Source organism: Bubalus kerabau, chromosome 23 (assembly GCF_029407905.1).
Source record: "Bubalus kerabau isolate K-KA32 ecotype Philippines breed swamp buffalo chromosome 23, PCC_UOA_SB_1v2, whole genome shotgun sequence".
In the NCBI taxonomy this organism is placed as follows: Eukaryota; Metazoa; Chordata; class Mammalia; order Artiodactyla; family Bovidae; genus Bubalus; species Bubalus kerabau.
The window spans coordinates 14,659,206-14,681,456 of NC_073646.1; the positions used below are offsets into that span (position 1 = coordinate 14,659,206).

Consider the following 22,251-nt stretch of genomic DNA (forward strand, 5'->3'; position numbering starts at 1 on the left):
TGCGATAGAAAGCAACCACAGATGGATCAATAGACGATTCTGTGAGACAGAAGATAGGAAATTAGAGCTTATCCAGTTAGAGGAGATCAAAGAGAAAGGAATGAAAGGAACCTATGTGGTCCATGGATCCATCAAAAAAAAAAAAGTATTTTCCAAATTATTAGTTTCAAAAAGAAAAGAGAGGGAGAAGAAGGCAGAAAGTTTATTGAAGAAGTAATGCCTGAGAACTTCCTAAATGTGGAGCGATCTGGATATCCAATTTTGTGAAGCTCATGGGTCACCTAACAAAGTCAGCTTAAAGAGATCCTCTCCAAGGCACATTTTAAAAAAACGATTGAAACTCAAAAACCAAGAGAGAATCTTAAACACAGCAAGAGGAGGGTGGGGAAAAAAGCCTATAACTTACAAAGGACCGCCCTCAAGCTACCGGTGGATTCTCAGCAGAAAACTTAAATGCCAGAAGACAGTGGGATGATGTACTCAAGAGTGCTGAAAGGAAAGGGCAAAACAAAACCTGCCAACCAAAAGTGCTTTACTGGTAAATCTGTCCTTCAGGAATGAGAGTAAGATAAAGACTTTCCCAGAAAAATAGAACCTGAGGCAATTCATCACCACTAAACCTGCTTTATAAGAAATGCTGAAAGGAATTCATTAGTAACATGAAAACATGTGAAAATATACAACATACGGATAAAAGTAAGTATACAGTCAATTCAGAATATCTGAATACTGCAATAGGATGGAGTGTTAACCACTTAGCTCCTTTTGGTTGGCAGGTTTTGTTTTTTCCTTTCAGCACTCTTGAATATATCATCCCACTGTCTTCCGGCATGTAAGTATTCTACTGAGAAACCACTGACAGATTAAGGGAGTTCCTTTGTTATTAAGGTTAAAGAACAAGAGTATTAGAAATAGCTATAACTATAATAATTTATTAAGGAATATCCAAAATAAAAGAGGTAAATTATGACATCAAAAAGATAAAAGGGGGAAGTAAGAGGGAAGAGTTTTTGTCTGTGATTGAAATTAAATTGTTATTAGCATAAAATAGATGGTTATATCTATAGGACATTATGTGCAAGTCTCATGTGCAAGCCTCACAGTAAACACGAAGCAAAAACGTACAGTAGATTCACAAAAGATGAAAATGGCTTTAGTGTGGCCAACAAAGCAGCAGTCAACAAAGCAGAAGTGGATGTTTTCTTGGACTTCTGCTTTTTCTATGATCCAATGGATGTTGGCAATTTGATCTCTGGTTTCTCTGCCTTTTCTATCCATAATGGAAAAGAATATAAAATATAAAATATCTTCTGGCTCAGCTGGTTAAGAATCTGCCTGCAATGTGGGAGACCTGGGTTTGATTCCTGGGTTGGGAAGATTCCCTGGAGAAGGGAAATGCTACCCACTCTACTATTCTAGCCTGGAGAATTCCATGGACAGTATATATATTTCATGGGGTCGAAGAGTCGGACACGAGTGAGTGACTTTCACTTCACTTTCATATACAGATAGATATAGATATGAATTACTTTGCTATACAGCAGAAATTAATGTTAACGTTGTAAATCAACTACATACTGCAATTTTCAAAGTGCAGCTTAAAGTATGTCACATTATGTCATGGTATATTTCTTGTTGTTTAGTCGCTAAGTTGTGTCTGACTCTTTCATGACCCCATGGTATATTAGCACTATGTAAAACCAAAGAGAGATCAACACCTCTCAACTAAAAGGCATTATCATGTAAAAGAAATCTATTATTTCTGAGATTTAAATGCAGGTAGTATCGGAGAAGGCAATGGCACCCCACTCCAGTAATTTTGCCTGGAAAATCCCATGGATGGAGGAGCCTGGTAGGCTGCAGTCCTTGGAGTCGCTAAGAGTCAGATAGGACTGAGCGACTTCACTTACACTTTTCACTTTCATGCATTGGAGAAGGAAATGGCAACCCACTCCAGTGTTCTTGCCTGGAGAATCCCAGGGACGGGGGAGCCTGGTGGGCTGCTGTCTATGGGGTCACACAGAGTCGGACACGACTGAAGCGACTTAGTAGTAGTAGTAGTATCATGTTAGCTACTTGAAAGTTAATAAACAGTTGCTCATTTTTCTTCTGGTTGATGAACGCCTTCCCAGCCAATAAAGGAATCAATAAGTTAATTAAGTTATTGACTTACTAAAGAAAAAAATACTAATCTGGGGTGTGAAAATGGCTTTCTCTGAGAAACTATATTGTTACAATTACCTAATCCCTATCTCATATCAAGGACCCTCCACACCATTGATTTTTAACAATCCACTTCTGAAAGGCTTTGATCTGTGCTCCTGTACAAGAACTACTTTTTACCATCAGGAAGTAAAGCAAACATTTCTTCCATAAAAAGAATAACTTAAAAAAATTATTTCCTCAAAAGTATCCTGTGGTTTGTAACTTCTCTGGTAGTTCAGTGGTAATGACTTGGTGCTTTCAGTGTCAGGGTCTGGGTTCAATCCTTAGTGGGGGAGCTGAGATCCCATAAGCCCCTGGGTGCAGCATAGGGTGAGTGGGGAGATGTTAATGAGTTACTATGTTGAAAAATTGTAAAATGCGGCAATTTTCCATTGAAAACAAGATAGACTAAGAAGTGTATTTTAATAGTATTATTGCTGTTTGTTTCCATTAAGACCACGAATGTAAAATTGTAACAAATTCTGATTTTGTTACAAATACTCTACAATAAACTCAAAACAATGTAAATACACCAATTTTTCAAATTTTTTCAACTAATTTAACACTATAAGGAAAATTAAAATTTCCTTGGTGGTCCACTGGTTAAGACTGTGCTTCAACTGCAGGGGGCAGGGGTTCCATTCTTGGTAGAGGAACTAAGATCCCACATGCCTCACAGAGTGGCCAAAAAAAAAAAAAAAAAAAAAACAACCCCACCAAAACAAAACTAAAAAAATTGGAAGGAAAATTAAAACAGAAGAAACTTAAAAGACGGGGGAGGGGCGGGGGACTTCACGTCTAGGTCTGCTTTCTAGGCAAGCAAGTAATCGCCCAGTCACTAGGAGGCAAATAGCTAAAATCCGAATTAAGATATCTATCAACAGACCCTTCACCAAAACCAGGGGAAGCCTTTAACTCTGAAAGTGGTAGCACCTGACACCAAGCTGCATTCTTAGCTGGGAAGTGGAAGTTTCTGACAGAGTCCTTGCCCTTTGCTCTCCTTCAGGATTTCGCCCCCGTTCTGGAAGGCGGGGGCTCGAAGGAAAGAATGTAGATGTCTTCCTACGGCGGGGACACAGAGCACGTGAGGTGAACGCTTGGCTCTCCGAAGGTCCCAGGCCGCACACGCACACGCGACTGGAGCACGCCGAGGAAACACTGCGCGCGTGGGGAAGGCGGCCCGGGTGGGGGGCGGGGCACCGCCTTGGGGCAGACCGCCTTGGGGCAAACTGCGCATGCGCCCGGCTCTGGGGCGACACCTCCCCCCACCCCCCGCCCCCCTCCGCGCAAGTGGGCGGCGGCCGAGCTTTCCCGAACGCTCGTCCTGCCTCCTTCTTGGCGCGCCCCCAACGCGTCGCCGTGGCGACCCAGCGGCCCCTGCCGGCCTGTGGCGACGCCGCTTGCCTGGTAGCTTCTGCGGACCCGGCGGCGGCGGCGACAGTCGGGGCTCATGGAGGTTTCGGTTAACCACGTCGCCAAGATCGAGAAGCGGTCGTGCCTGGGCCGCTGCAAGCATTTCTTTTGGCTGGGCATCACCTTCGACACGGTGGGCGCGGCCATGCTGTTCACCGGGGTCTTCACCCGTGTACTCTACTATGACATGTTCCTCTACCTGGGTGCCAGCATCGTCTTCCTCAGCCTCCTCTGGTGGGCTTTCTGGTACAGCGGTAACATCGAACTGTCTTCTGAAGAGGCCTTCAACAGCCCCTACCGCCTGCCCTCCGCCTACACGCTGGAAGTCCTGAGCCAGACCATCAGCAACCGCTTCACTTTCACCATAGGCAGCGTTTCCAACACCTTTATGCGGATGCAGCGGCGGCGGCGACAACGCCAGAGGTTCCTGGAAGGGCAGACATCTCTGGATATGACCGTCACGGGCCAGGTCGAAAGCCAGCTAGACCAAGACAAAGACCGGGCAGAAGGGGCCGCGGAGAAGGGCGAGGCTCAGGACTTTGGCAGCAAGGATCTCCCCAAACCCGAAGCTGTCAAAATTTTAAAGGAAGCTGGCTCCCAGGTGCCCGATGCTGGTGACCTGGGCCGTGAGGCTAGTCTCCCAAAGTTCGTTAAGGGACCATCGACCAATCTGGTGCAGCCATTCACGCCATCTCCTCTGGAGCAGGCTCCAACTCCAGTCATCCTGGCTTCTAAGAGCCTGCCCGTAGTCTCCTTGGCCTCTATGAGCCAAACTGCCCCTATTCTGACTTCGAAGAGCCAGCCTGTAGTAGACTTGGCCTCTACGAGCCAGCCCCTTGCAGTGACTCTTGTCTCTGTGAGCCAGCTTGCAGCCCCTTTGGCCTCTACTAGCCAGCCTCCACGTCTCCTGACTTCTAAAAGCCAGTCTGTAGTTTCCTCTACAAGCCAGGCCCCTGCAGTCACTCTTGCTTCTGCAAGACAGCCTGCTGTCCCCCTGACTTCTACTACTCAGCCTCAGGTGGTCTTTGCCTCTAAGAGCCTGCCTGTTGTCTCCTTGTCCTTTGCAAGTCAGCCTCTGACCATCCTTACCTCTCAGAGCCACCCCCTGATGCCTAGGACCTCTCAGAGCCAGCTCCCGGTGCCTGTGGCCTCTGAGGGCCACCCTCTCGTGCCTGTGGTCTCTGAGAGCCACCCCCTGGTGCCTGTGACCTCTGAGAGCCACCCCCCGGTGCCTGTGACCTCTCAAGTCCAGCTCCCAGTGTCTGTGGCCTCTGAGGGCCAACCCCTGGTACCTGTGGCCGCTAAGGGTCAGGCTCTGGTGCCTAGAACCTCTCAGAGCCACCCCCTGGTGCCTAGGACCTCTCAGAGCCACCCCCTGGAGCCTAGGATCTCTCAGAGCTACCCCCTGGTGCTTAGGACCTCTCAGAGCCAGCTTCCGGTGCCTGTGGCCTCTGAGGGCCACCCCCTGGTGCCTAGAGCCTCTCAGAGCCACGCTCTGGTGCCTGTGGCCTCTCAAAGCCAGCTCCCAGTGCCTGTGGCCTCTGAGGGCCACCCCCTGGTACCTGTGACCTCTCAGGGCCAGCCCCTGGTGCCCAGGGCCTCTCAGAGCCAGCTCCCAGTGCCTGTGGCCTCTGAGGGCCACTCCCTGGTGCCTGTGGCCTCTCAGCAGCAGCTTCAGAATCTTTTGGAGGTCTGTCAAACTGGACCACCACCTCTTCAGGCCTCCCAGGCCCAGAGTCTGGCCACCATCTCTCTGCTCCAGGTTCTGCCCACCGAGTCTTTGCAGACCCAGCCTGTGGACCTTCAGGTGGTCCAGGCTATTCTGGACCTTCAGGCCACGTATCACACCCAGCAGGTCTCCCAGAGCAGCTCTTTAGTCCAGGAAATTAGACCAAGCCAGCCTCCATCTGCCCGGGAGTTTCACACAGAGCCAGTTGATCTTGAGACCCCGCCACCAGTGGACCAGGAGCTAAGTCAGAACCATCCTGATGCTGCAGCCCTGCCTCCTCAGTCTCCAGCTCCAGCTGCTCAAGCCCAGCAGTCAGTGCCCTCTGGGAGGACCCCCACCCTGGACCGAGAGAAGAAGAGTCACTCCATCTAGGACAGAAGCAGACCCCAGCCCTCTGAGTGGCCCTCAGGCCTCCACCAAGTAAGTGATTTAGGAGGAATACCTTCAGTATTCCTTAATTGTTTCCAGGTCCATGTCCTGGTGGTTTCCTCAACCTCCTCTGTTCAGACACACAAAGTTACTGGAGGTGAACTGACCTGTTCCTTCAGCGATTCGATTATTTGAACTTAGGTAGGTTTTTGAATAGGACTTCCCTGGTGGCACTAGGTTTTTGAAACCTAGTGCTCTGAGTGGATGAGTTGTTGTTAAGGCTTTATGGCTCTACCAGCCGAAGGGTGTTAATTACCTTCACTCAGGAGTTCTAAGGCTTCGGGGGTGTGAAGGTAGGGAGATTCTACAATGTTTCTGAAACAAGATGAGTTTAGGTGGTACAAGACACAGCACAAATAGCAGTGAGCCTTCCTGTGGGAAAGGTCTTTTCAGTTCTTTTTCAATCTTTTTGATTATATGAAGGAGAATGTCCTTAGTTTGGGGTTACTGATCTCTAACACCTCTGTAATGCTTTGGTAGGCAACACCTGCACCCAGCTAGGACTTAATACCATTCATATTAACAAAGTTATTTTAGTGGATAACTTCTATCTATGCCCAGTATTGTAACAGTTTCTCTGTTTATGGTAGTGATGGTTGCTTTTTGAAATCCATTTACTTAAGTAAAATTATTTTACATGCGTCAACATAAAGGTTAAAATTAATCATGGCCTGAAACTTGGAAAGATTCTGAGATTTGGAAAACATTTTGTTATTTGCATTAAATCATATATGCTTATGTACCATAGTACACATGTGGTTATGTGTACTGAATCACAAGACCGTTTATGCTGACCTAGGAGATGAATGTTATGGTTAAGACAGCTGAGGAGGAGGTTCATTTAACTCCCAACTGATCCCCTGTCAGTTAGAACAATAGAAGAGATCATGTGAAGGTCAAAATTGGTGACCCTTAAAACACTGCTTCTCAATGGTTTAAGTGCTGTGTGTCAGTATACTGGTCTTTGTCTCTGACCCCATTTGATAAATTCCTTGGGGGGCAAGGAGGAAGAGCATGGAGCAGAGCAATACCTTGAGATGATGTTAATGCTCCTGTTCACATGCTACCAACATATTCAAGAAGGTGTTCATATTGACTGGTTTCATCTCTGACGTGAAATACAGCTATTAGGTGGAAGTCAAACCCTTAATTTCCTTACAGTTTTCTCCAATTCACCTTTAACAGAATGTGTAACAGTTTCTAGGTATACACACACACACACACACACACACACATATTCTATAGATAATCATAGGGGCAAAGCATTTTAGCTTGTTTGATTTTTGTACAATTTGGACTCGTGGATTCTAAAATGAAACACATTCAGTGATTTAGGTTTCTTTTTTTTAAAGAGCAAAATAGTAACAAATTGTAATAATTCCATAAGTTAAGGATTTAGTGTTATTGAAAAAGATCATTTTCCCATTAATTCATATGATTGAAATAATTCTCCATATAATTCTTGAAGGAGCATTTACTAAGTGCCAAGAATAATGGTGACCACAAATAAACACAAAGGTTGCAGACCTTGCCATCAGAAAGCTTAGAGACCATGTTCTCTAAAGAGAAGAACACTTTAGACAAGGAAGAAGAAGGGGTAGCCTTGTGTCTACCCCTTATTTTTGACAGGAACTGCCATGCAGTGCCTTTCAAATAATTAATTCATTGGCATGGCATTTGTTGAATTTCTATCAAGTGCCAGGCATTCCATTAGGTGTTAGAGATTCAGAGATAAGGTGCCCCTGTTCTCCAGGCATTCACTGTTTATCAAGGGAGGCAGATCTAGAAATAATTACACAGTAAAGAGCTGCTGGAGGAGGAAACAGCCACCCACTCAGTATTCTTGCCTGGAAAACCCCATGGACAGAGGAGCTGGCGGGCTACAGTCTATGGGGTTGCAAAGAGTCAGACATGACTGAGTGACTGAGCACACACACACAGCAAGTGCTGTAACACAAGTCTACTCGGTCTTCCAGAATACAGGTGTGTGCTGGGTGAGGGATTTTTTATCTCAAGCCTGTGTGTAGCAACAAAGACCCAGAGGTATCCATTGGATTAAGAAGATGGAAAGAACATTCCATGCATGGGGAAAAACCAACAGAAAGGCTCAGAGGTTTAACAGTCCGTGACCTGCTGGGGACACACTTGGGAAAGGATAATCTGAGGCTGTAGTCAAGAGTGCTTGGGGCTTTTCGTTCCTGGTGGTCAGTTGTCAAGATTAGTGGGCAGTAACTGAGCCAAGATGCTGCAGTATCTGCTGGCTCTTTGTCGGATTACCCAGAGGACCAGGAGTACTGCTTCACACAGGCAGTTTGAGCATAAGCTTCCAGGGAAACAAAAGCTTTTTCAGGAAGGTAATGGCATTCCAGTGCATCTGAAAGGTGGGATAGCTGATGCCCTCCTGTATAGAGCCACCATGATTCTTAGAGTTGATGGAATGGCATATGCCATATGTCAACTGACTATGACTTCATTTCCCAAGAGGCAGGATTGGCTTCAGTTTATCCTCCCAGCAGTCACTTGGCTCAACTCCATTCAGCTCACTGTGAACCAGTAATCTGATAAATAACTGAGTTTTGCGGGGATCAATATTTATTGACTTGTACTAACCGCCACCAGATTGCCGGGAGAAATACCAATAACCTCAGATATGCAGATGACACCACCCTTATGTCAGAAAGTGAAGAGGAACTAAAAAACCTCTTGATGAAAGTGAAAGTGGAGAGTGAAAAAGTTGGCTTAAAGCTCAACATTCAGAAAACTAATATCATGGCATCTGGTCCCATCACTTCATGGGAAATAGATGGGGAAACAGTGGAAACAGTGTCAGACTTTATTTTTTTGGGCTCCAAAATCACTGCAGATGGTGACTGCAGCCATGAAATTAAAAGATGCTTACTCCTTGGAAGGAAAGTTATGACCAACCTAGATAGCATATTCAAAAGCAGAGATATTACTTTGCCAACAAAGGTTCATCTAGTCAAGGCTATGGTTTTTCCTGTGGTCATGTATGGATGTGAGAGTTGGACTGTGAAGAAGGCTGAGCACCGAAGAATTGATGCTTTTGAACTGTGGTGTTGGAGAAGACTCAAGAGTCCCTTGGACTGCAAGGAGATCCAACCAGTCCATTCTAAAGGAGATCAGTCCTGGGTGTTCTTTGGAAGGAATGATGCTAAAGCTGAAACTCCAGTACTTTGGTCACCTCATGCGAAGAGTTGACTCATTGGAAAAGACTCTGATGCTGGGAGGGATTGGGGGCAGGAGGAGAAGGGGACGACAGCGGATGAGATGGCTGGATGGCATCACTGACTCGATGGACGTGAGTCTGGGTGAACTCCGGGAGTTGGTGATGGACAGGGAGGCCTGGCGTGCTGCGATTCATGGGGTCGCAAAGAGTCGGACATGACTGAGCGACTGAACTGAACTGAACTGAACCGCCACCAATAAAGCAGTCTTTACCATGAAAAAGAGTGCCTGGGACTCCAAAGTTGGGGGATGAGAAAGTGAGAAATCTTTGCAGGCCTTCTTTTTAAAAAATTGCTTATTTATTTTTGGTTGTTCTGGGTCTTTGTTGCCCTACACAGGCTTTCTCTTGTTGCAGCAAGCAGGAGCTACTCTTCATTGCAGCACACAGGCTTCTCATTGCAGTGGCTTGTCTTGTTGCAGAACGCAGGCTGTAGGCGCAAGGGCTTTGGTTGCTCCGTGGCTTGTGGGATCTTCCTGCACCAGGGATTGAACCAGTTTCTCCTGCATTGGCAGGTGGATTCTTATCCACCGTACCACCAGGAAGTCCCCTTGCTGGCTTTTTAAGAAGGGTAATTGCGTTCATAATTCTACCTGTGTGCTCTGTTATAAAGTAATGGCAGTAGGCCAATAATTAGCAAATAATTGCTGAATTCTCTCCCGGTTAGTTCTAAGCTGAAAACAGCCCTCTTTGATGTTAGCAACAGTTTCTAACTAGAGTGTAGGCTCCATGGGTATTCATCAGGTGTTTATTTACTTGGGCATAACACTTTGGCTACAAAGATTGTTGCCAGGCCCTTTCTAGCTTCTTGGACAGTACTACCATAGAAATGAGTATCGTTTCCCCAAGGAAAGGAAAGCTTAGGCAACAAAAGCTTTTATATATATATATATATAATTTATTTACTTATTTTTGTATGTATTTATATTTTGGCTGTGCTGGGTCTTCGTTGCTTCGTGCAGGCTTTCTCTAGCTGCAGCAAGTGGGGGTCACTCTCTAGCTGTGCACAGGTTTCTTATTGCAGTGGCTTCTCTCGTTGCAGAGCACAGGCTCTTGGGTGTGGGGGCTTCAGCAATTGTGGCTCATGGGCTTAGTTGCTCCACGTCATGTGGAATCTTCCTGGACTGGGGATCGAACCTATGTCCCTTGCATTGGCGGGTGGATTCTTATCCACTGTACCACCAGGGAAGTCCCAAGAAAAGCTTTTTATTAAAAGAGATAGCTTGTGCACAAAGGAAAAAGTGGCAACGAAAAAACACAACTACAAAACAAAACTTTCAGCTGCTGGAGTAGAAAGGGTGAGTTGCTTTTAGGACAAAAGGGAGGGTTTGTCTGATAGAGCACTGAAGACTTCCGGAAATTGTCAACCTTCTTTGATTATCAGCAGGTGGCTCCGTGATGGCTATCAGAAATAGGGAGTGCTTCTGTGAGGGGAAAGAAATGCATGAGAATTTTCTGTAAGAAAGCACAGGAACAGATAAGGTTACAATTTATAGTTGAGCTTCTTGTCTTGTGGCAACTAGGTATACTCCTTAGTGTAACAGAGATAAAGTTAATCTTTCGTTCCCTGCGGCCCCTGTTTTTTGTCTCTGGGCCCCAGACCCCTGGGGCCTTTGTTCTTAGCTCACAAGGCCTGTTTTTCTCCAGGCCCTTCCTGGTCCTTTTCCAAAATGGCTATGTTCTTGTCTTCCTGTCTCATGATACCATCAGGTAGCATGACACCATTTTGATACATTTCTCTGTATTGACAGTAGGATGAGTGCTTATCTAACACGGAGCTGAGACTTCCCTGGTGGGCCAGTGGTTAAGGCTCCACGCTTACAATGCAGGGGGCCCAGGTTTGATCCCTGGTCAGGGAACTGAGGTCCCACATGCCATGCAGTGAAAAATAAATAAATAAAATAAAATGGAGGCTGGCAATATTTTTTTCTATAAAAGCCCAGATGATAAATATTTTAGGCTCGGTGGGTCAAAAGGGAAAATCTGGGATACTACGTGGCTGCTTATACAACAAGAGAGTAACTGCTCCTGCCCACCCCCACCCCCATTCCCACTCACTGGGCGGTGGGTTGTACAGCTGCTTTGACTCCAGTTGCCTCAGCTGGAATCATCCACCTGACCAAGAGCAGCTGGCCTAAGGCAGAGGGAGACTGGCCTGGCCAGTCAGGTTCACAGGCAAAATGCTGTACTTCACTCTGTGCCAGTGACACCCAGGTCCCAGGGTGCCATTCTCTCCTCTCGGAGAAGCTGGCCCATGTCCTGGTCATCTGCTGGCTGGAGGAGAGCTGGTCTGCCCAGTCCCTGACTCCCCGATTGCGATTCCACCATTGGATGCCTGCCATCTGCTGACAGTGGAGTTTAGAATGTTCAGGTGGTAACGTTCAGGCCCTGAGCAGACCGCTGGCCAGACAGGCAGGCCCTGGGAGCTCTGGGGAGAGCAGGAGTAGAAACTGAAGCCTGGGTTTGGTCTTGGAGGCTCGCAGCCACAGCCTGCAGCCCACAGCAGTGCAGATATGGAGAGTGGGAAGAGGTGCTGTTGGCAGCTGGTGAGTGGAGGCCAGAGGTGCTGCCAGACCCTAAACTGCTCAGTTCAGTTCAGTCGCTCAGTCGTGTCCGACTCTTTGCGACCCCATGAATCGCAGCACGCCAGGCCTCCCTGTCCATCACCACCTCCCGGAGTTCACCCAGACTCACGTCCATCGAGTCAGTGATGCCATCCAGCCATCTCATCCTCAGGCCAGCCCTTTCGCAGCACAGAACTATCCCACATCATCAGTATGAGGTTGAGAAACCCTGATCTAGAATAATAATAATAAAAATTATGCTATAATTCATGAAATGCTTAAAGAAAAATCTTGATTTGATCCTCAGATGACTCATTGCCTCTTTTTTTCTTCTTAAAAAAAAAAAACCACAACATTTATTTGGCTGCAGGGGATCTCTAGTTGTGGCATGTGAGATCTAGTTCCCTGGCCAGGGATTGATTCTGGGCCCCCTACTTGAGAACGTGGAGTCTTAGCCTCTCGACCCCCAGGGAAGTCCCAGATTCACTGCCTCTTAAATATAGTAGTAGTCACTTCTCCACTAGACCATGAGGATCTCATTCACCATTGTTTTATTCATCTTTGTGTTCCCATTTTGTATAATTCGGAAGCAACACACACACACACGGGGCATTTGTTAATAATAGTAGCTAGCATCAGCATTTATTGGGTGTGAAGGCAATGGTACCCCACTCCAGTACTCCTGCCTGGAAAATCCCGTGGATGGAGGAGCCTGGTAGGCTACAGTCCATGGGGTCACTGAGGGTCGGGCACGACTTGAGCGACTTCACTTTCAGTTTTCACTTTCATGCATTGGAGAAGGAAATGGCAACCCACTCCAGTGTTCTTGCCTGGAGAATCCCAGGGATGGGGGAGCCTGGTGGGCTGCTGTCTGTGGGGTCGCACAGAGTCGGACACGACTGAAGTGACTTAGCAGCAGCATCATACATTACCCACTGTGCCAAGTAACTTACAGGCTTTATCTCATTTGTCACAACACAGACAGGCACCACTCTTATCTCTACTTTAAGGAAAGGAGATTTGATTTTGGAAGGTTATGTAATTTTTTCAATGTCATATAAATGGAGAAGCTGGAATTGATATATAATTAATGTATAATTTGTTATAAGGTGTATACTATACACTTTTCCTGAAAGCAGTAGTTATTAATGAGCTTTTTTCTTAAGCCTGTTAGTCATAACAAACTGTAAGACCCCAGATCAGTCTGTGGCTTAGTTCTCCATTTAAAGCTCTACTTCCAGAGAGAATGAAAATCAACAACTCTTTAATTTTTTTGTTCCACTTTCATCTCAAAATTGCTTTTTTCTTTCCAGAACCCACCAGTATTCCTTCAGATTTCAACGCCAAGTTTATAAAAGCACAAATACTTACCTTAACCTCATTTTGGAAACCTCCACCCGCAGTCCTGACCTATCTCAGACCAGCAAACGTAACTAGACTGCCTCTGCCAAGTATACGTTTCAGGGTTGGGGAGAATATTCCAGCCTCAAATAATAAAGACATTATCAGAATTTTAAGTCATAATAAACTGTGCCAATGAAGAGTTTGTTGAACAGCCAAATGAACTTTGTTTTAAAATAAGTTGATTTTTAAAATAGATTTCTCTTGTGGAAGCATTCCAGCATTCTAAGTGGAAAATAACATCACACACTTTGGGTAAAGATATAAGAACAAATCCCACAGAAATGGACATTGAAAAATGTGGCTTCTTTTTTAAGGATACCATGTGGCCTCATCAAGCTATCGGAAAGATTAGTACAATCAATGTATTATAATTTGTATGTTCATTTTTTAAATAGCAGGAGTTTCCCTTTTTCCCAAGGATTTAAAACTGCTGATTTGATTGCATATATTAATGATAACTTCCAGATGTTCAAGCTGGTTTTAGAAAAGGCAGAGGAACCAGAGATCAAATTGCCAACATCCACTGGGTCATCAAAAAAGCAAGAGAGTTCCAGAAAAACATCTATTTCTGCTTTATGGACTATGCCAAAGCCTTTGACTGTGTGGATCACAATAAACTGTGGAAAATTCTGAAAGAGATGGGAATACCAGACCACCTGACCTGCCTCTTGAGAAACCTGTATGCAGGTCAGGAAGCAACAGTTAGAACCAGACATGGAACAACAGACTGGTTCCAAATAGGAAAAGGAGTATGTCAAGGCTGTATATTATCACCCTGCTTATTTAACTTATATGCAGTGTACATCATGAGAAACGCTGGGCTGGAGGAAGCACAAGCTGGAATCAAGATTGCTGGGAGAAATATCAATAACCTCAGATATGCAGATGACACCACCCTTATGTCAGAAAGTGAAGAAGAACTAAAGAGCCTCTTGATGAAAGTGAAAGTGGAGAGTGAAAAAGTTGGCTTAAAGCTCAACATTCAGAAAACTAATATCATGGCATCTGGTCCCATCACTTCATGGGAAATAGATGGGGAAACAGTGGAAACAGTGTCAGACTTTATTTTTTGGGGGCTCCAAAATCACTGCAGATGGTGATTGCAGCCATGAAATTAAAAGACGCTTACTCCTTGGAAGGAAAGTTATGACCAACCTAGACAGCATATTAAAAGGCAGAGACATTACTTTGCCAACAAAGGTCCGTCTAGTCAAGGCTATGGTTTTTCCAGTGGTCATGTATGGATGTGAGAGTTGGACTATAAAGAAAACTGAGCTCTGAAAAATTGATGCTTTTGAACTGTGGTGTTGGAGAAGACTCTTGAGAGTCCCTTGGACTGCAAGGAGATCCAACCAGTCCATCCTAAAGGAGATCAGTCCTGGATTTTCATTGGAAGGACTGACATTGAAGCTGAAACTCCAATACTTTGGCTACCTGATGTGAAGAGCTGACTTATTTGAAAAGACCCTGATGCTGGGAAAGATTGAGGGCAGGAGGAGAAGGGGACGACAGGATGAGATGGCATCACCGACTCAATGGACATGGGTTTGGGTGAACTCTGGGAGTTGGTGATGGACAGGGAGGCCTGGCATGCTGCGGCTCATGGGGCCGCAAAGAGTCAGACACGACTGAGCGACTGAACTGAGCTGATTAATGATAATCAAAATTCATGTGGGACTGTTCTCCTTTTATGTTCTTCTTTTGTATCATTGGATTATTTGTGCAAGAATGCTTTAATATAGGGATAGTTTCTTTTTTTAGATTTCCAATTACAAGCAAAAGTATGTGGTGTGGTATGTTTTATAAAATCTTCCAAAAATGTTAGTTTTTTTTTTATATTTCTTCCCATTTTCTGTCCCATGCTTCAGTATTTCTGTGTTCAGAATTTTAAAAAATTAACTCAAGCTGGAAGCCTATATGCATTGCAGATACTTGGAAAAAAGAATAATGGCAGGATATTATGCTAAGTGAAATAAGCCAGTTACAACAAGACATATGCTGTGTGAGTCCACCTGTATTATAAGATTTCTCATGTCAGAGAATCAAACTCACAGAGACAGAAAGAAGAGTGATGGTTTCCAGAGTCTGGGGATAGTTGGGGGGATGGGGAGTTATTTAATGGGTATAGAATTTCAGATGAAAAGGGTTATGGAGATCGATTGTACAACAGTGTGGATGTACTTAACACTACTGAACTGTACATTGGAAAATGATTAAGATGGTAAATTTTATGTGTGCATGCTTGCGTGCTAAGTAGCTTCAGTTGTATCCAGCTCTTTGCAACCACATGGACTGTAGCCCACCAGGCTCCTCTTTCCATGGGATTCTCCAGGCAAGAATATTGGAGTGGGCTGCCATGGCCTCCTCCAGGGGATCTTCCTGACCCAGGGATAGAATCCGTGTCTCTTATGTCTCCTGCATTAGCAGGCAGGTTCTTTACCACTAGCACCACCAAAACTTTCTGTGTATTTGACCACAATCCAAAAAGAATAATTGGATTAAACCAGCAATTTATAAACCATTTAATATTTATAGATTTATTTTTAACTAATAAATATATGCAACTGCTGAGCTGCTGTATATAAAATGCACCAGGTAAGCACAGTTGTTTTGTTGTTGCTGTTTTTAATTTTATTGATTGTTTGTTTATTTGGCTGCACCAGGTCTTAGTTGCAACATGTGGAATCTAGTTCCTTGACCAAGTATCGAACCCAGGCCCCCTGCATTGGGAGTGTGGAACCTTAGCCACTGGACCACCAGGGAAGTCTCAGCAGACTTGTTTTAAGAATTGAAGAGCTATAGTTAGGAATTCAGAGAAAAATCAGCTTTAATGTAGTGCAGAATAAGGGACCAAGTAAGTGCAAAGGACATTCTTGGAGGGCAGAGGGTGTGTACGTATGCACGTTTCAGGAACCTGCAGAAGAGCCTTTTATCTTGCAGAGGCTAATCAATACTCGTATGATTGGATTTTATCTTGGGTAAATAGAGTTGGTTCTTAAGAATTGTGATTAGTGAACCTCAAGCGTCACCAATGCTGAGCAGCAGATAGTCACCTTGAAAGAAAAATAGAAACAACTTTATAATCATCTTAGTAAATATAGGTTGGTATTTTACAAACACTAGGTCCCCAAGTGACTGACTACCTAGAGCAGAGCTGCACCCCCAGCCAGGACTCCGCACAGGCCTTGACATGAAGGAAAAATAAATATTAAAAACATAAATGTATCAATCAATCAATCAATATACAATAAAGTAAAAAACACTAGACTCTTCTGGTTTATCTTACCCTCAATTTAAAAGAAGTATTTTTATACTATTCAGCCATTAAGAATAAAATTTTGCAGTTTGAACACCATGGATGGACTTGGAGGGCATTATGCTAAGTGAAATAAGTCAGATAGAGAAAAACAAATGCTGTATGATATCAGTTGTATGTAGAATCTAAAAAACCACAACAAAGTAGTGAGTATAACAAAAAAGAAAGACTCACAGATACAGAGAACAAACTAGTGGTTACCAGTGAGGAGAGGCAAGACAAGGGGTAGCGGAGTAAGAGATACAAAATATTATGTATGAAGTAAGCCACAAGGCTATATTGTACAGCACAGGGAATATAGCCAATATTTTATAACAACTCTAGATGGAGTATAATCTTAATTAGGTACCACTATATTGTACACTTGTAACATATAATATCGTACATCAACTATACTTCAATTTTTAAAAAGTGACATAGAAATAAAACGTTTTATAGGATGAACAAATTTTTAAAGTTTAAATCTTTGACTAGGTAATGTAATTCCATATTGCAAAATCCAAAAAGCATAAAATAGCACATATTAAAGCCTCCCTTCAACCTTCAGAACATTGCTACTGATAGACATCAAAAATGTTATTAGGGGCTTCCCAGGTGGACCAGTGGTTAAGAATCTGCCTGCCAGTGCAGGGGAGACAAGTTCGATCCCTGGTGCAGGAAGATCCCACATGCCACAGAGCAACTAAGCCCGTGCCACAACTCCTGAAGCCCTCGCTCTCCAGGTTCAGAGCTCGGCAACAAGAGGAAACCCTGCAGCGAGAAGCCTGAGCACTGCAACTAGAGAAAGCCAGTGCAGCATCCATGAACACAGTGCATCCAGAAATAAATACAGAATTTAAAAAATGTTACTGATTTCTTATAAATCCTTTCATTCAAGCATAAATATATAATGATTCACTGTATATATATCATTTATATACGCAAAGGCTTATACATTCTAATGTTTCTTTACAGGCTTTTTTAAACTTAATATGTATTGCGGAGATCTTTCCATTTTGGGTGTCAAAGAGCTTTCTTATTTTTTTTTTTATGAACACAGTATTCCATTGAATAGATGTATCATAAATTCACTTGTTTCCTATTCATGGACATTTTTGTGGTTTCCATTCTAATAAATATTTAAAAGCAATAATACATTTGGACCTAATAAATATATATTGACCAATCAGCCACTAGTGATTGAGCATTGACTTTAACAATTCCAAAGTTTGTTTAGTCCATTCCCTGCCCCGAAACAAAAAAATGAAAATCGTAAGTGATCTGTCTATACCTAGTTAGTGGCAGAGACTGGACTAAAATCTGACCGCCCTGAGTATGAGTCCTCCTTCTAGCAAATCAGTATAATTATTTCATTGTGTTGTAGTTTCCTTAAAAAATACATTATCTCAGAGATTTGAAGTTGAGCTCAGAAAGGACAATGAATCTCTTTACTTTATTACCAGAACATTTTAATTTTTTTAAGGATGAAATACATGAACATGGTTAGCAAAGAAAAAGGGAAATAGTACTAAAAGCTGTACAGTGAAAATAAATCTTCCTTCAGCTTTTGAACCCCACCCCCCTGCTCCCCAGTCCTTAATGGCCCTTTCCCAGAAGCAATCATTGTTTTTAGTGTCTGGAACATCTATCCACAGAGTCTGTGCAAAACCCAGCATATATTTTTATACAAGTCTGTGCGTTTTTAAAAAGTGACTAGCAGGATACTATGCATCTTTTTCAGTACCTTCCCTTTTTCTGTCCCCCTTCCCTTTTAAAGTTTCTCTAAAGTTGTTAACAAAGTTATGTATAATCAAAGCTATGGTTTTTCCAGTAGTCATGTACAGGTGTGAGAGTTGGACCATAAAGAAGCCTGAGCACTGAGGAACTGATGCTTTCGAATTGCAGTGCTAGAAAAGACTCTTGAGAGTCCCTTGGACTGCAAGGACATCAAACCAGTTAATCCTAAAGGAAATCAACCCTGAATATTCATTGGAAGGACTGATGCTGAAGCTCCGATACTTTGGCCACCTGATGTGAAGAGCTGACTCATTGGAAAAGACTGATACTGGGAAAGATTGAAGGCAAAAGGAGAAGGGGGTGGCAGAGGATGAAACGATTAGGTAGCATCACTGACTCAATGGACATAGATTTGAGCAAACTCTGGGATTATTTTTTGGTTCATGGGTCTGCCTTCTCCCCAGGATTGCCATCCTCCTCAATAAAGCTGTCTTTCCTTTTACCTGACGCTTGTCTCTTGGTATCGGATGCCTGAGTGAGGAGCAGGTGAACCTGAGTTCAGTAACAGTATGGAGAAGATTTTCCAGTACCATTATCAGATTATATATGGTGAAAGTGAAAGTCGCTCAGTCGTGTCCAACTCTGCAACCCCATGGACTGTCCATGGAATTCTCCAGGCCAGAATACTGGAGTGGGTAGCCTTTCCCTTCTCCAGGGAATCTTCCCAACCCAGGGATTGAACCCAGGTCTCCTGCATTGCAGGTGGATTCTTTACCAGCTGAGCCACAAGGGAAGCCCTATATCATGATGAACTGCTATTACTTCTGAAACTTCATTACTTCTGAACTTTAACATTCACTCAGCTTAGATTTTTGTACTTTGTGTCTTGCATTGCAAAAAGCTAACATATTTGAATATTAAGAAGGGAAAGGAACATATTTGCATTACAAAAGGATTCCCAATCATTCATTTATTTCAAGATTCCAATTTTGACTGTTTTCTCAATGGATTCTCTTCTCAACCACCACCACCTTCCTCCAAAGGACTATTACCTTAACCCTGGACTGTTAAACTCAAATCCTAACTCATATCCCCTATTCTACTCTTGCCATGGGGTCTTGCACACTTTTCTCCTTGGTTTAAATGCGCTATCCCCACATAGCCTGTTGACCCTTTCACCCTTAGTGATTTTTAAAATTTTGATTCAATAATTACTTTCTTAGGGAAACTTCCCAGAATGCCTCACAGATGTAAAGTATGCACTTTATAGAACCCAACAGCAAGTACCATGTTGTCTCCTTTAAAGGACTTAATAGATTTGTGCTTGTGTGCTAAGTCGCTTCAGCCATGTCTGACTCTTTGCGACCCCATGGACTGTAGCCTACCAGGCATCTCTGTCCATGGGATTTTCCAGGCAAAAATGCTGGAGTGGGTTGGAGATCTTCCTGGCCCAGGGATGGAGCCCACATCTTCCAAAGAATATTAAAGGCAAAAATGGAAACTGTATGACTGTTTATAATACAATTTTGTATATTGTTTTACCTCTTTGTCCTCCAATTGTTTCATATATGGTTGGTGTCTTCAATTGGATTAAAAGTTCACCTCATTGTTGTTCAGTTTCTCAGTCATGTCGGACTCTTTGCGACCCCATGGACTGCAGCACACCAGGCTTCCCTGTCCTTCACTATCTCCCTGAGTTTGCTCAGACATATGTCCATTGAGTCGGTGATGCCATCCAACCATCCTCTGTCAGCCCCTTCTCCTCCCACCTTCAATCTTTCCCAGCATCAGGATCTTTTCCAGTGAATCAGTTCTTTGCATCAGGTAGTCAAAAGTACTGGTTCTTCAGCTTCAGCATCAGTCCTTCCAATATTCAGGGATGATTTCCTTTAGGATTGACTGGTTTGATTGCCTTGCCGTCCAAGGGACTCTCAAGAGTCTTCTCCAACACCACAGTTCAAAAGCATCAATTCTTTGGTGATCAGCCTTCTTTATGGTTCAACTCTCACATCCATACATGATTACTAGAAATACCATAGCTTTCACTATATGGACCTTTGTTGGCAAAGTGATGTCTCTGCTTTTTTTTCCTCCAAATTCCCGGTTAAATAAGGACTTGTTTATTTTGAGGGGAAAAAAAAAAAAAGGTCCCAAACATCAGGCTGTTCACAAAAAGAACCCACAGTATCAACTTTAAAAAACAAACCTTAAGACTATTACACTAGTTATTTTTCTAGAGGATGCATTTAACATGCCAACTCTCATTCACAAAAAATACATTGTTACATTTGTGTTGAACAGCCCCACACAGCACTCTTATGTGGGGTATAACACACATACCTCTAACTCAAAGCTGCTCTCAGGTTCTACTCAACTAATGAGACTGCCTTTGTAGTTAGCGAAGCAGCTACTGTATGAATGGAAAGAACTGTACTCCCTCTCTAACAAGAGATTATTTTGGAGACAGTTGATACATCCTTTTTATTGTTAAGTCCTAAAGACTTATCAAAATTAAAGCAAAAATTACAGGGTAAAGACTAAACGTAACTACTAGGAGGGTCAAAGGAAGTGAAAATGGGCAACATGAATTAATGAACATGGGAAGGACAAGGGTGGGGAGAACAGTGAGCATGTGCTGAAGATACTAGGGGAGAGGATCTGGTGAAAATTTTGATCTTAGACAAGTGCCTAGGTAAAGAAATCATGGGGACAAGATTTCTAAACCCCGCTATGTGCTTAAGGGTCGCTGTCTCTGTTATCCTCTCTGTTTCATCATCCTTGATCAACTCCAGCTGGTCATCCCCCTGATCTTCACTGTCGTCACCATCCAGTAGGTCCCCCTCCTCAGCAGAGCCATCTGCACCCGCTGCTCAGACTATATCTTTGTTAGTTTCATCTTGCTCAGGGAGCTGCCGCTCTGTTCCTCTTCTGACTTACCCTTCTTCATCTCCACTCCTTGTTCCGTTCCTTTTCAATTCTTTCCCAGGCTTTCCAGTAAAGAACCCACTTTTTGTTTTATCTGGGTTAACTCCTTCTTAATAGCCTGAAGGTCATCTCCTTTCAACTTTCCAGACTTAGAGGGAAATCCCCACTGTCTGCTCTTAGAATTGAAGCCATGTTTGCCCCTTTATGAGGTGTTTCCTGGTATCTACTGGTGTTCTGAGGGCGCTACAGCCCGAGCAATAGGAGGAGGAGAAGGAACACATGCTGGGTAACTGTACATCCTGTCGTAATAATCCTGTTGAAAGTCACAGTCCAAGTCAAAAGATGGGCTGAGTGGAGGGGACGGAGAAGGGTGTTCTGGAACTGACCCCTAATCTGCGCTGCAGATCATTTCACACCTGCTTTTCCTCGGTTCACTTTGGGCTCTGCAGCCAGATTAATATCTAAAACCTGGCCAGCAATCATCCTGCCATCCTCTCCTGCCACAGCAGCCCGGGCGTTTCTCTCATTAACACACTGAACGAAGGCAAAGCCCCTATGAACAGAGCAACCCACAATTTTGCTGTATTCTGAGAATATTGCCTCCACGTCGGATTTCTTGACCACAAGGGTATTAAGATTCCCAGTGAACACATGAGAGTTCATGGAGCAAGGATCCGTCTTGTTGATAACATTGCTGGCCATTGTCTTTGATGATACGGTGCCTTACAAAGCCGAAAAATGTAGCTGAAGATCAAGAAAAAAGTCACAGGAGGGGGAAGGGAGAAGAGATTCGACTCTGAATCTCCTTCCCCCGAGTTCTACGTGGAGAAGCCGATAGCTGCTGGAGGTTGGCAACGCGGTCGCAATCGCTCAGTCTTCACCTCTTCACAAAATGTGTCTCTGCTTTTTAATACGCTGTCTAGGTTTATCAGAGCTTTACTTCCAAGGAGCAAGTGTCTTTTAATTTCGTGGCTACAGTCACCGTCTTCAGTGATTTTGGAGTCCAAGAAAATGACATCCGTCACTGTTTCCACATTTCACCCATCTATTTGCCATGAAGTCATGGGACCAGATGCCAAGATAGTTTTTGAATGTTGAGTTTTAAGCCAGCTTTTTCACTCTCCTCTTTTGCCTTCATCAAGAGGCTCTTTAGTTCCTCTTTGCTTTCTGTTGTTAGTGTGGTGTCATCTGCATATCTGAGGTTGTTGATATTTCTACCGCAATCTTGATTCTAGCTTGTGTTTACCCAGTCTGGCATTTTGCATGATGTACTCTGCATAGAAGTTAAATAAGCAGGGTGACAATA

General features: G+C 43.8%; 2 protein-coding genes and 1 pseudogene across 2 annotated transcripts; 2 read left to right on the top strand and 1 right to left on the bottom strand.

The window, feature by feature from the left end:
• Positions 1 to 3,499: 3,499 nt before the first annotated feature.
• LOC129637906 (MAGE-like protein 2) lies at positions 3,500 to 14,136 on the top strand. The gene is made up of 2 exons (XM_055562223.1): positions 3,500 to 5,767; positions 12,898 to 14,136. Exon 1 carries the CDS (start codon positions 3,656 to 3,658, stop codon positions 5,717 to 5,719), a length of 2,064 nt encoding a protein of 687 aa, XP_055418198.1. The 5' UTR covers positions 3,500 to 3,655; the 3' UTR covers positions 5,720 to 5,767; positions 12,898 to 14,136.
• Positions 8,019 to 8,333, top strand: LOC129637634 (cytochrome c oxidase subunit 7A2, mitochondrial-like). Its single transcript, XM_055561862.1, has one exon. The coding sequence runs from the start codon at positions 8,019 to 8,021 to the stop codon at positions 8,331 to 8,333; it is 315 nt and encodes a 104-aa protein (XP_055417837.1).
• A 5,655-nt stretch (positions 14,137 to 19,791) lies between the features above and the next one.
• LOC129637716 (heterogeneous nuclear ribonucleoprotein C-like) lies at positions 19,792 to 21,651 on the bottom strand (annotated as a pseudogene).
• Between the last annotated feature and the right edge of the window lie 600 nt (positions 21,652 to 22,251).

Excerpts from the sequence above, each read along its gene's own strand:
- LOC129637906 (XM_055562223.1), top strand. The coding sequence starts at position 3,656 with ATGGAGGTTTCGGTTAACCACGTCGCCAAGATCGAGAAGCGGTCGTGC.
- LOC129637634 (XM_055561862.1), top strand. The coding sequence starts at position 8,019 with ATGCTGCAGTATCTGCTGGCTCTTTGTCGGATTACCCAGAGGACCAGG.